The sequence below is a fragment of the Solanum stenotomum genome, unplaced genomic scaffold (assembly GCF_019186545.1).
Source record: "Solanum stenotomum isolate F172 unplaced genomic scaffold, ASM1918654v1 scaffold9649, whole genome shotgun sequence".
Classification (NCBI taxonomy): domain Eukaryota; kingdom Viridiplantae; phylum Streptophyta; class Magnoliopsida; order Solanales; family Solanaceae; genus Solanum; species Solanum stenotomum.
Genome location: NW_026037757.1, coordinates 522,392 through 536,346, shown reverse-complemented (window position 1 = coordinate 536,346; position 13,955 = coordinate 522,392). Strand labels below are relative to the sequence as shown.

At 33.7% G+C, this 13,955-nt stretch overlaps 1 protein-coding gene across 1 annotated transcript; it reads right to left on the bottom strand.

Annotated features, from left to right (window-relative positions):
* Positions 1-5,651: 5,651 nt before the first annotated feature.
* LOC125853129 (actin-100-like) lies at positions 5,652-7,084 on the bottom strand. Its single transcript, XM_049532803.1, has 4 exons — positions 7,025-7,084; positions 6,548-6,941; positions 5,856-6,466; positions 5,652-5,717 (listed from the first exon to the last, which is right to left on the bottom strand). The coding sequence occupies exons 1-4, from the start codon at positions 7,082-7,084 to the stop codon at positions 5,652-5,654; spliced, it is 1,131 nt and encodes a 376-aa protein (XP_049388760.1).
* Positions 7,085-13,955: the final 6,871 nt, after the last annotated feature.

Here is a 13,955-nt window from a genome sequence, read left to right as displayed (position 1 = left end):
TCCGTAAAATCTTGGTTGGGACTAGCTGAATGTTTATGTGTTGTGTGTTACTCTATGTTTCATATGCTATACCGCACTATGATGAGTTGTTGGATTAAAGGGGTACTAAGTTGAAATATATCTACTTAGTTGTGAAAATTATGGCCGAAGGGCTGTTTTGAAAGAAAATATACTATTTGAGGAGGTTGGTAGCCCATGGATATTGTTGTAAGAAAGATGCTCATATTTATGTTGTATTCAAGTGATCATGCATACATATTTATTCTCACGGATCATGAATATTGGTACTATATATGTGACATAGTGATACATGAATGCTCGATGGAAATGGTTCCAGGTGATTTATTATTGATAATATTGAGGATAAATATTGATTTGTATGTCCGAGGGAAATAGTTTTGGGTAGGTATATGGATTTCGTGAGTTCCTCATATATAGTCTTGGATCACAACATGCCTCTATATGTTGGATTGGAATATATCTGAAATGTTGAAATGTATCTGATATTGGATTGGAATGTGTCATATATATCTGGAATGTATCTAGTATCCAAATACATATCTAGTGTGATACACATGTATCTGAGATACACCTCACCTCTCTCCCTCTCTCATGACCCGTCTCTCTCTCTATATATATATTTATATTATAGAGTGTATCTTGTAGATAAAATAGATGTATCTAGGTGTATCTGACTTGAAATCTAGTATGAAATTGTTTATCAGTGAAACAATATATAATTATGTCAAAATATAAAGAGAACTAGTAAATATAGTAGAAATGTTTGTGTAATTAGATAATTTCTAACATTTTTATATTAATATTATTTGAAGATGAATAAGTACCACAAAAGGAGAAATCTTAGGAGTTAGGACATATGTAACCTTCTTATCAAAAAGAGCAGGGGAAAATTTAGTTTATAGCTAAAATATTAAATATGTGATAGGTAAATTTGGGGCCTTTCTGTAAAATATTTAGGATATAGAATTAATTCATTTATTAGATATTGTAATTATTTAGTTTTGAGATATTAAAAATTTTAAAATTATAATCACTGTTCACATATGATGAAAAAAGCGAATTAGAAAACTTTAGAAAATTTTCAAATCTAGAGAGGATAACATCAAATGAGAGATCACCATTATCAATAACAAGTGGTTGAACATCTATCTTGTAAGGACATCCATTCAACTCTGAAATATACCATTGAATATGGCATAGTAAGCAACTGAGATAGTTGTTGGTAAGCTTTTTGGTTAGTTAGAAAATCGATCGATCAGTTTTGGCCGTGTTTAATTTTAATAGTTTTTTTTTATCGCCATTGTCAATTTGTTAAGTCCATTTGTTAGTTACGTTAGACCAAAGGTGATCTACTTCATCAAAATTAAGGGACTAAAGATGTTCGGAGTTATATTTAAGGATCAAAATAAGCCTACTCCCATAGACAAGGGACAATTTTGGCTAAAACCTCTTAGATGATGTATTTAATTGGTTTGAGTTATTTGATATCAATTTCCATGGTTGCATTAATGAAAGAATTAATAAAAAACTTTATCAAATCTAGAGGAGATAATAACATTAAATAAGAGATTACCACAGTCAAATTTATTTGCTAAATTCTATGTATTCAGGACTAAAGATTAAAAAAAAAAAAGGTTCATATAGCAATATAAATATTATTGGTATTACATATCTTTTCCCCATTTCTCAACTTCATTGTTATTTCCCCCCAACTCAACAAATTTTTTGATAGAAAAGACGAGGTAAGTAGTTTTCTTTCCCCCTTTAATCTTGAAATTTCATTTTGTAGAATTACCCAATAAATCTACTACTTATATTTCTTTTCTCTCTTTTGATGAGTTTGATGCTTTCATTTTCTAGTTTTAATAATGTTAAAATTTGTGAATCCTTGAAAAATGTTAACAATTTTGAGTCAATCATGTCTAGTATAGATACATCTTCTTTGATATTTTTGGAAAATGTTACCCGAAAAGAGTTTATGTGAAAAAGTTTGATTTTATACTTTTATTTCATTTTATGGAAGAATGTATAGTGTACGCAAAAAAGGGTGGGGATGGGGGGTGGGGTGGGAGATATATAGCATAAACAAACAATAATGATTTATGATGAGAATTATCATGATACTACACACTTGCTCTTAGCCAAAATGCCGAGAAAGGTATATCATGGTACATTTTACTAGTGTGTAAAATAATAATTAAATTTTGTATGAGTTCGTTGTATATATATGCTAGCTAGTATTAATAAGTAAATTAATAACTTTATTTCATAAATCAAACATATTGTATTGGTTATGTATTTTATTTTTTACCAAAAATAAGTTTTTTATTATTATTAAATATATATTATGCACCTACCTGTATATATAAAAACACAATTTTATTTATGAAGTGAAAAATGAGAAATCATATGTAGATTTATAATGAAAGAATGGATGAATAAATAACTTTAAGAAAAAAAAAAGGGAAAATGTATAAGTACCCCCAACCTATACCCGAAATCCCAGAGACACACCTAACCTTTACTAAGGTCCTATTACCCCCGAACTTAACTTATCTATAATATTCTACCCCTTTTCGGCCTACGTGGCACTATCCTTGAAAAATTGGTCAACATGCACTGGACCCACAAGATAGTGCCACGTAGGCCAAAAAAGGGTAGAATATTACATATAAAATAAGTTCAGGGGGGTAATAGGACCTTAGTAAAGGTTAGGTGTGTCTCTGGGATTTCGGGCATAGGCCGGAGGTACTTATGCATTTTCCCTTAACAATCAATTTTCTCATATAAGTATGTAAACAACGTTGAAAGCTATAAAATATATTTATACATTTGAGAATTAATAAAGAAAGTTAGAGATTCTCAACCAAAATTATTGGCACATAGAATATGGAAGATAACAAGATCCTTCGGACGGCAATGTTGAAGAAGGACGATGTTGATGTGATCATCAAATCCCAACAACAAATTCTTGGTGAAGCATTTGATGGAAAAGAGAAAGCGAAGTCACGAGAAAGAGATAGGGAAGCAGCACGGATCGCTATTGCAAGTATCAAAAGGACGGTTAACTTTGATGATGGTTTTCAAGCTGAAAGAGATTTGATGTCCATTCTGGGTGCTCCACAACAAATTCTTGGCAAAGCATTTGATGGAAAAGAGGGGAAGAAGAAGGCTGAGTTGCAAGAAGAGAAAGCTAAGTCGCAGCAGGAAAAAAGATAGAGAAGTGGCTCGAAGTAATTGATATTACAAGCATGAAAATGATGGTTGATTTTGAACATGATCTTCAAGCTGAAGCAGATTTGATGTCCATCATGTGTGCTCCAAGTCATGAGTAAAAGAGTTTCGATGTTTTTCAATTTCATGTATTGGACACTTTAGTTTCGTGGTTTCAAGTCCATTTGTTAGTTATGTTAGACCAAAAGTGTTCTACTTTGTTAAAATTAAAGGATTGAATTAAAGATGCTCAAGATTATATTTAAGGGACAAAATAGACAGGTTAACATAGCAATATACATATAGTTGAGTAATTGACATTACATATCTTTGCTCCATTTCCCAACTTCATTATTATTTCATCCAAACTCGGCCTAATTTTTGGTAGAGTCAAGGTAAGTAGTATTTTTTTCCTTTAATTTTTTGAAAGTTCATTGTGTCGAATGACTCAATAAATATAATTTAAGGCTAATTATCTTTGTTTTTCTCTCTTTTGATATGATTTGTTGCTTTGATTTTCTAGTTTTGATAGTGTTGAAATTCATGAATGCTTGGGAATTGTTAACAAATTGAGTCAATCATGTTTAGTATAGATCAAATTATTCCTTGATATTTTTATGAATTTTTGTTTTGAATAGATAAAGATATAAAAAATGTTGTTTCTCATTTATAATAAAACTTGAAAAGATATCGATTTGTTTTATGTAGCATAAATCATGTCTCAGGGACAAAACTAACCCTCTTTTTGTTCTAGTTTTTATGTTTTTTCTTAGTCATTTAGATGACTGAGGCAAAGTCTTGGTGTCAATGAATGGATGCAATCATTTACTTTGATAAATCATACCATATAGATAACTCAATAATTTATTTAGTATAACATAAATTGAACTTTTTAGAATAGTTTCAACAAGTTTTAACTTTCAAGATCAATTTATTTAGTATAATCCATAGGGCAAGCGGTGATCAAAAGTTTAAAACTATCATTTTCAAGATCAATGATGTAATTTTCTATAACTAGGTAGAGAAAAGACATGGTGAAATTATTCAAATTACTTCAAAGATACATGAATACGTACATCACCAAATTATTTGCACAGTCCCAAATCCTTTTGCAACACAATGGCCCTATTATCAAGTTTGTTCTCGATTTTTTGAGTGTTGATTTGAGTAATTCAGATATTGTTCATTCGTTGCTTCATGTCTCTACCTGAGGTGTTTATGAACTCACCATCCAAAACCTTTGTCTTCTTTCCTATTCGACTCTTCATCATCACAATTGAGATATTTTAATATAACAAATTGTACCTTCAAATTGCCTTGAATCTTGTTACCATCGACCAAAGGCATATTATTTTTGATATCAAATATTGGAGAATAACACCTCCGTGGCTCCATTGCTCTCTACCTTGAAGCTTACGGGTTGTAATGATATCCAATTCCTCAATATTTCAGCCCCCCTATGCTTAATTACTTGTTCATTCTTGAAAGTCATTACATAGATTTGAAGTTCCTCAAAGCCTATCTTGAGCTAAAAATGTTGAGCATTTTGGTGGGCGACACTACCATTAAGAATTAAGGATTTTGGAATTTATTTGGTTTTTCCCTAAAGTCATGAAACTTTGCTGAATTTGTTTTCATGAAGATTTTGTTGGCTCGTTGCCCTTCACTTGTAGAGGTGACAGTTAAGCCTACAAGATCACTCGAGGATGATGAAGTCTGGAGCTTTTACCTTGACCTGCTGCAGTTTCCTCCAGCATCACCAAATGTTGACATACTGCTTGATGAGTATTAATTCCAGCTAACTAGGTTATACTATTAGTATAGCCATATTAATTGGAATTACAAAGGAATTTAAGAACTAAAAGGGGAATTGAAGAACAAAGATAGAAGAAAGGGATGAGAAGCAGAACTGATCAAAGAAAAGGGATGAGGAAAGGGAGATACACCATGACAATTTGAATAACCGTTCTTTCTAACAAATGTTAATTGAGTCTGGACCTCAAATAAAACTCTCTAATATTTTACTCGGCCCAATAGTTAGAACTGAATCAGTCTCATTCACCACTTTTAGCCCACAAGCCCTTACGGAGTCAGCTTGGTTCACAACACATTCATTCACTCAGGCATTCACCTCTGTGGTGATGGGGTTTTGACATTGACCTTTATCTTCTTTAGGACAGAAAACCTTACCTCTACAAGATCCTACTCAAGCTAGTTCTCAACTGGTTGTACTCCAATACCAAGTTCGTAATTGTTTCTTAAGAATCTAAGTTATATTATTATCAGTTTCCTGTATACCAGCTAATTTACAAAGAAAAGAAGCCAAGCCAAGCAAGGAAAACCGAAAACAGACTGCTCAATCTTTATGCTGCTGGTCCCTGAACTAACGGTAGAGGATTTTAAGTTCTCACAAAAGCTTAGAAACACCGCTTGTGGACAATTGAGGGACCATATTCATCATACTCTCCCTTCGTTATCAACATCTGCATAGAATGTAGTTACTAGTGTTGAATCCCTTGAGCTTAAAAGAAGTTAACAAGAAGACATTCATAGTTAAAACCAATCATTCGAGACTAAGACTTGAAAGATTGATTAGTCAAATAAAGTAAGGAGAAACTAACTCTTTTGAAAGTATTGAGGGAAGCTAGAATTGATCCTCCTATCCAGGTGCTATACTTCCTCTCAGGTGGTGCAATCACCTCGATCTTCATGCCCCTTGGAGCAAGAGCAGTGATGTCCTTGCTCATACGTTCTGCTAAGCCAGGAAACATAGTTGAGCCACCACTAAGCACAATGTTTGCAAATAAATCCTTCCTAATATCAACATCACTTTTCATGATTGAATTGTAGACTTTTTCATGGATTCCTGTCGGTCCCTTTCCGACCAATGATGGCTGAAATAGGACTTCAGGACATTGGAAACTCCCAGCACCAATATAAAAGAGTTGTCCATCAGGAAGCTCAAAGCCCTTGTCAACTGAAGATCTGTTTTTTGCCTTCTCAATCTCCTGTTCAAAATCCAGTGCAACATAAGTAATTGTCTCCTTCATACTCCAAATAATATTTTCTTGTATCGCTACGTTACATGCAAAACCTTCTCTGATAAGCTCCCATAAATAATAAGTAAGATCACGACCACCAATACCTAACCATGAGATAGCATGGGGAAGTGCATGTCCCTCATAGATGGGTACCATGTGGGTCGAACCATCACCAGAATTAAGCACAATGCCTGGTTGAAAAATAACAAATGAAATTAGTGACTGGCTAATAATAAACAGTAGAGAACGAGTATTTCTTCTCTTCTGCTTACCAGTTAGGAGACCATTAGCAAACAGAGAGAGAACAGCCTGGATTGCGACATACATGGATGGAACATTGAATTTCTCAAACATGATTTCGGTCATTTTCTCCCGGTTTACTTTGGGGTAAAGTGGTACTTCCGTCAGAAGAACAGGATGCTCCTCGGGAGCAACACGGAGTTTATTGTAAAATATGTGATGCCAGATTTTCTCCATATGATCCCAGTTTTTTACCATGCCATGTTCAATGGGATATTTCAGAGTCAAAATACCCCTATTACGCCAAGCTTCATCACCAACATAGGCATCTTTTTGTCCCATAACAAGCATGACGCCAGTATGACGAGGACGACCAACAATACTTTCGAAAACAGTCTTTGGAGCATCATCCCCAGCAAACCCAGCCTAATGAAACAAGTGTTTGAATATCCATCAACGTGCAACACAATGAATAAAACTGAAATTGCAAGAGGTTTGTTCTTACTAACCTTGGATTGTGCAGTTCCGTTGTCGATAACAAGTGTTTGAATATCTATCCCATCAGCCATCTTGTAACGACTTTAAAAACTATTTGTACTAGTCCATGAGAAATATCTTCCTTTATTAGTTTGATATGATTTTCATATTTCTAGTTGAAATCACAAGAAAGAGTAATTTCCTGAGTATTAGTAGAATTTGAACCAATTTCGAGATACATATACTCAAGTCTCGAACTGAATCTAAAATCAATCATATTCTATAATAAATTAAACACCGGATCCGATGTATTGAAGCATATGCACTTTTCTAGGAAAAAAAATAGAAGACTTTTTCTAGCTTACGTAAGAATGAACCCATCAGATTTACATATTGAGAGAAAAAACTGAAAATTATACAAATGATTGTCGCTACATAACTTGGATTAGAAATAAGTGGAGCCCTTACCTTCTAAATGATTTTTTTTCTTCTGTAAAATTAACATATAGCTTAAAGAATTTAGGGGTGTTACATGGGTAATTAATTTGGGCTACTATAAGCAATTTAAAATGGATTGGGCTCACCTTTTACTCAGGTCCACCCCTCTACCACTATCCGTGGAGGGTAGCCTTTGTGTCCGACCCTCACCCGATAAAACCCATACCAACTTAAACCTGAAACCCAACTTGACTAAAGACGTGACCCAACCCCAACCTTGAATAGGGACTTGATCCCCAACCCTAACTCGGTTGGACCCAAGACCCATCCCAAACCTGACTTGGGACTTGATCTCGCCCCAACTCAGCCATTACATAAGACCCGGGCCTTGAACATTGGTCATAAGAGTAGAGGGATAAGGCACTAGTACCCCCTAGACTATGATCGAAATTTCAGAAACACACCTTAACTAATTTAAGGTCCTATTAACCCTTAAACTTTATTTTTTTATAATTTTGTACACCTTTTTCGCCTACGTAGCCTCCAAACATCTCCCACCCGCCTCACTTAAGTGGAGTCACGGAGTGTGCCACATAAGCCAAAAGGTGTACAAAATTACACAAAAAATGAGTTTAGGGGGTAATAGAACCTTAGATTAGTTAAGGTATGTCTCTGTGATTTCGGTCATAGTCTAGGGACTAGGGGTACTTGTGCAGAGTAGACAAAAAGATTTAGCTAGTTTGTCCTCAAGAATTCCGATAAGAGTTAATGAAAAGACTTGACTACAATATTATTTATTTATTGCTCCATAAAGTATCATTTACTTTCTTATATGTTTATCTTGAAAATTTATGTCTCTAAGGAATAATTTTTGTTAGTAGGATATATATTATATGTTTATACCAAAATATTTGTCAACGGAGCTATCAAATAGTACCCTTTCGAGCAAGGGAAAAAAAACTGTTTTTTGTTAGCTATTTGTACAGTAATTTTGATTGCCACAATAGGTTCAAAACATTTTCATTTAGCCAATAGAATTTCCAACAATTGGTATGCAGATAAATGCGAAAGATATGAAGAACATGAATCTTTGCTTTCAAATTGAATAACATAGGTGTTTCTTAATACTTCCAAAACTTGAAAAAATACAACCTGAAACCATAGAATACAAAACATAAAAAATGTAGATCTATCCTTCTGTTGCCAGAACTTAGAACATATAATTTTGATGTAAACACGAGGAAATTCGCATTCCACATAATTAACTCAGAATGCTCTTGTTTTTCAGAAGAAGATATAACCACCAACTGTGCCTAATTAACACGTAAAGCAATTGAACAAACATAAGTCGCAGAGATAGTCCATCTTCGTGGCTTTCAACTTGGAATAAAGAATAAATGTGAGACAAGCTAGATTAGCATATGACAGAGCAGATAGAAACTAAAAATATCATTCATTTGAAAAGAGAGGATATAAGTTATCTAACCACTCTTAGAAGCACTTTTTGTGGACAATTGACAGACCAGATTTATAGTACTGACCCTTTGTTAGACACATCTGCACAGAAAGTAGAAGTTAGTGATGAATCCCTTGACCTACGAGAAATAATCGACTTATTTGGGAATAAGACATAGTTGATCGGTCAAATAAAGCAAAAAAGAAACTAATTCTGTTGAAAGTATTGAGGGAAGCTACGGATTGATCCTCCTATCCAGGTGCTGCACTTCCTCTCAGGTGGTGCAACCACCTCGATCTTTGTGCTGCTTGGAGCAAGAGCAGTGATTTCCTTGCTCATACGTTCTGCTACGCCAGGGACCAAAGTTGAGCCACCAATAAGCATAAGTTATTTTACCTTAAAGTTTGTCCATAGGGCAAACGGGATCAAAAGTTTGAAACTATCATTTCACGATCAATAATGTAACTTTTTATAACTAGATAGAGAAAAGACATGGTCAAATTATTCAAATTACTTGTTAGAATTTATTTGTTTATTTCTTAAAGTCATGGAACTTTGCTGAATTTGTTTTCATGAAGATTTTGTTGGCTCGTTAACCTTCCTTTGTAGACAGTGGCGGAGGGAGGATTTTCATCAAGGGGGTTCAAAAAAAAAATTAATCACGTAAATAATATCCACAAATAAATTAAACGGGTCGAATCGTATATAAAAGGGTCGGATTAAATTGTCGAATCAAGAAGAAAAGGGTTTTTTAATATTTGACTTTATAATTAGGGATTAAACTAATAAATCCTAAATTTACAATCAGCGTTTTAATTTTTTGGAACTAAATATCATTTTCTGATTGCATTATTATATTTTTAAATAAATTAAAACGCCTAAAATATAAGCTGATAAAAGAAATACCTCTGCTCGGATTCGAACACGCGACCTCGCGTGCAGTAGAGCGAATTCCTGAACCCCCAACGCCACTGAGCTACGCCTTTGGTGTATGTTCAGGGGGTTCAGTACTATATATATACACGTATATTAAAAATTTAATCTTATATAAATAGTGTAATTTTTCGACGAAGGGGGTTCGGATGAACCCCCTTCGTCCTACGTAAATCCGCCCCTGCTTGTAGAGGTTACAGTTAAGCCTACAAGATCACTCGAGGATGATGGAGTGTGGAGCTTTTACCTTGACATGCTGCAGTTTCGTCCAGCATCACCAAATGTCGACATACTGCTTGATGAGTATTAATTCTAGCTAACTAGGTTATACTATTAGTATAGCCATATTAATTGGAATTACAAAGGAATTTAAGAAATAAAAGGGGAATTGAAGAACAAAGATAGAAGAAAGGGATGAGAAGCAGAACTGATCAAAGAAAAGGGACGAGGAAATAGAAATGCACCATAACAATTTGAATAACCATTCTTTCTAACTTCTAGTCCTTTCTAACAAATGGTAATTGAGTCTGGATCTCAAATAAAACTCTCTGATATTTTACTCGGCCTAATAGTTAAAATTGAATCAGTCTCATTCACCACTTTTAGCCCACAAGCCCTTACAGAGTCAGCTTGGTTCACAACACATTCATTCACTCAGGCATTCACCTCTGTGGTGATGGGGTTTTGACGTTGACCTCTATCTTGTTTAGGACAAAAAACCTTACCTCTACAAGATCCTACTCAAGCTAGTTCTCGACTGGTTGTACAACAATACCAAGTTCGTAATTGTTTCTTAAGAATCTAAGTTATATTATTATTAGCATTTTACTCGAAAATATAAATAAAAGAAAAATGACTAAGTTTTTGAAAGAAAAAATGGAATAAACTTATAGTTTAAGAGAAATCGAATTTCCAAAAGAACAGAGTCGCCACTTAATTTTTTAGTAAAAATCAAGAAAAAACTTAAGGTTTTCAAAAGATTTAATCAGATAAAATCAATTGAAAAAAAAAAGGTTCGAAGTTCAATGTACATTCCGATAAGGTGTTAGGCCCTCGGAATGCCTGCTAACTTGCGGTTGACCGGCGATTTGACTAAAAATGATTTTGACTAATTTTAAAATTTTAACTAAGTAAAAGGACTCATCATGACTTGACTAATTTTGAAATTTTAACTTAGTAAAAGAACTCATTTATTTTAACTAATTTTTGAAATTTTAACTAAGTAAAAGAACTCATTTATTTTAACTACTTTTTGAAATTTTAACTAAGTAAAAGAACTTATTTATTTTAACTTATTTATTTATTACTATTATTATTTTTATCACTTTATTTATCTTAAGGGGGAATGAACTAAAGGGGAATAGTTCATAAAATGTCAACAAGACTAATATTAAAATAAAAACTAAGTAATAAAAATATATATACTTTAATTCGAAAATAAAATGAAATGACCATTCTTGGGGAATTTAATTAAGTTAAAACATAAGATAATCAAAGTGTTAGTCAAATACAATAAAATAATAAAGGAGGGAAAGGAAGAGCATGTCAAATTTGGGCCTATTGCTGCGTTTTTTGGGCCTCCTTCAGCCCATTTTCGCTTCTAAAAATCGTGATACAGCGAGTGTGTACTTTGCATACGGGTCGTATTTTGACCCGTTTTCTTGTATATCGGACTGTATACCAAGTGTATACAATCCTCTTTGACGCCTCCGACCTGTATTTTCAATTTTAATCCTGTATTTGTTGGGTTGGACCGTATATCAGTGTATAAAGGCAGTATCAAGCTAATTTTTTCAGCTTTCCAGAATCTGTAAATTTAATTCTCATCCCCTATACTGCGTGTGACCTATTCGTTGTCTATTTTAGATTCGATTAAGGGAAGCATGACCCCCGAAATGCAAGGATAGGAAGTGGAGTTCCATGGACTCAAGTGGCATTCGCATATAACGAAAGAAAGAAGAAATATATTAGTACGAGTTCAAAGAAAAGCTTCCATGATATAAGAAATAACCATTTTTACTTGGGATGGTAAAGAAGATAAAATAAATTCAAGTAAGGGAATTCGAAACAAAGAAGTGAACAAATAAGCCAACTCTCAAGCATAACTATTCGGAACTTAAAATCAAAAGCATATGTCCACTTAAAATACTTCACTTTCCCAGATAACAAAGAACATAAATAAAATAAAATATAAACCTTCTTAAGCTCAAATAACATCAAGAGATAGATGTGTTTAACGTACCAAGAAGTGATCAAACCGCAAAGATGAGCATGCCAAACAAATATGGCTATATGAAATGAGCAACAATGACTCAAGTTGGGAACAAGAAATGATTTTGGAGCACTTGTATTTTGGACAGCAACTTACTGCTAGTCTCAGTCCCCTTTTTTTTTTAAAAATAAGGTAGCCATGACGCATGAAAATTGATACATAAACATGATAGAAAATCGGAAAAATAAGACCCACGGAGAACTCAAAACAAGATTATCAAATTGTAAGGCGCGAGATGGGATAAACAACAACACAATATTAAGAGAGAACTCGAGCTAAACTAATACTCTATTACGTAGGTGACAAACATACTGCTCCAAATCGAAAACATGGAATGGAGCTAGAATTAAGATGACAAGAAAATCAGTAACATAAAGTCCTGCTCATGCTATAAAATGATCCTAAAACAAATGAATCATATTAATATGACCTAAAATCACTACTAGAAAGGACACAAGAGAAATAACGAAATGACCTTTTGACACTTGACATATAACCAAACTGAGAAAATTATTTCGACAAGCAGAGACAAAACACTGAGATGCGATTCCGAGAGCGTTGATGAACAAAGCAAAAACCAAACAAGACCCGAAATTTGTTCCAACTTTCTATGACTTCAAAAGCTTATTTCCTGAATGCTTATATATGAATAGGTATAGCTAATATTTCACGGTGGTTTTCTCAAGTTCAAACTAATTCCTCCCAATATTTTTTCCTTAATATTTTTCTCCAACACCAAAATTTCCAACTAAAAAAAAGATCCCCCCTTTTACAGAATAAGAAGAATATATATAGGGGATTATTAGGGTTCCAAACTAAGGGGAAAAGAGCTAGAAGAACCGGATAGAACAAGGCCCAACTCCAATTCGAATTCAAAATCTTTCACCATTCAAGCTAAACAACTTTTCCCTGCGATTTCTACCTATTCCGAAAGAGGAAGGGCGAATCGACTCTTGGGATCAATTCCATTGTACCTGCTGCCCGACGTGTCTTCATCTCGCGTTGGCAAGGACGAAAATGCGCGCTGGCAGGTGCTTTTGCTGCTGTTAATGAGGAGGACGTGAAGAAGACGCCAAAGAGGGGGTAAAGTACTGTTCCACGTTCTGTTCTTCCATGTACTGTTCGTGTATTTTGACGCTGCTGTTAACGTTGGGTTTTTCTTGTGAAGAAGAAGGGGGTTGGGTCGGATCAATTAAGGGTGGGCTGAGCTTGCTGATTGTATTGAGGAAATGGAATGTTGGGCCATGATTTTGGTCAAGCTAGAATTGGATTTAAACTTTGGCCATATGAATCTAAATTAAAGCCAAATGTAGTCCAACTTAGTTGATTAGGATAAGTTTGACTAGTAATTAAGCAAGATGAATTAATATAGATTAATCAATAAGCTTCTTAATTTCAACGAAATAAAATAATTGACTTAATTATAAATTAAATATAAAATATTATTTAATTAAACTAATTAACCAAATATTTGATTTAAACAAAAATCTTTTTGAGACTATTTTCGAACATTCATAAAATATACTAATTAGACACATAATTATATAAAATATCATATTTATTATTTAAAATTATAAAAATGACAAAACTACTTAAATGACTTTGAAAATTATTTTGAATTTTATAAAGCCAACTATATCAAACCATTTAGAATTTAGGAAGCTCGATGATTAATTTATATTGTGGAGGTCCAAATTTGGGTGTCAACAATCAGTTTCCTGTATACCAACAAATTTACAAAGAAAAGAAGCCAAGCCAAGCAAGGAAAAACGGAAACAGACAGCTCAATCTTTATGCTGCTGGTCCCTGAACTAATTGAAGAGGATTTTAAGTTCTCACAAAAGCTTAGAAACACCTCTTGTGG

Excerpts from the sequence above, each read along its gene's own strand:
- LOC125853129 (XM_049532803.1), bottom strand. The coding sequence starts at position 7,084 with ATGGCTGATGGGATAGATATTCAAACACTTGTTATCGACAACGGAACT. Across the intron at positions 6,942-7,024 it reads ACGGAACTGCACAATCCAAG|GCTGGGTTTGCTGGGGATGA; the intron begins GTTAGTAAGAAC and ends TTGTTTCATTAG. Across the intron at positions 5,718-5,855 it reads CCCTCAATACTTTCAAAAGA|ATGTTGATAACGAAGGGAGA; the intron begins GTTAGTTTCTCC and ends CATTCTATGCAG.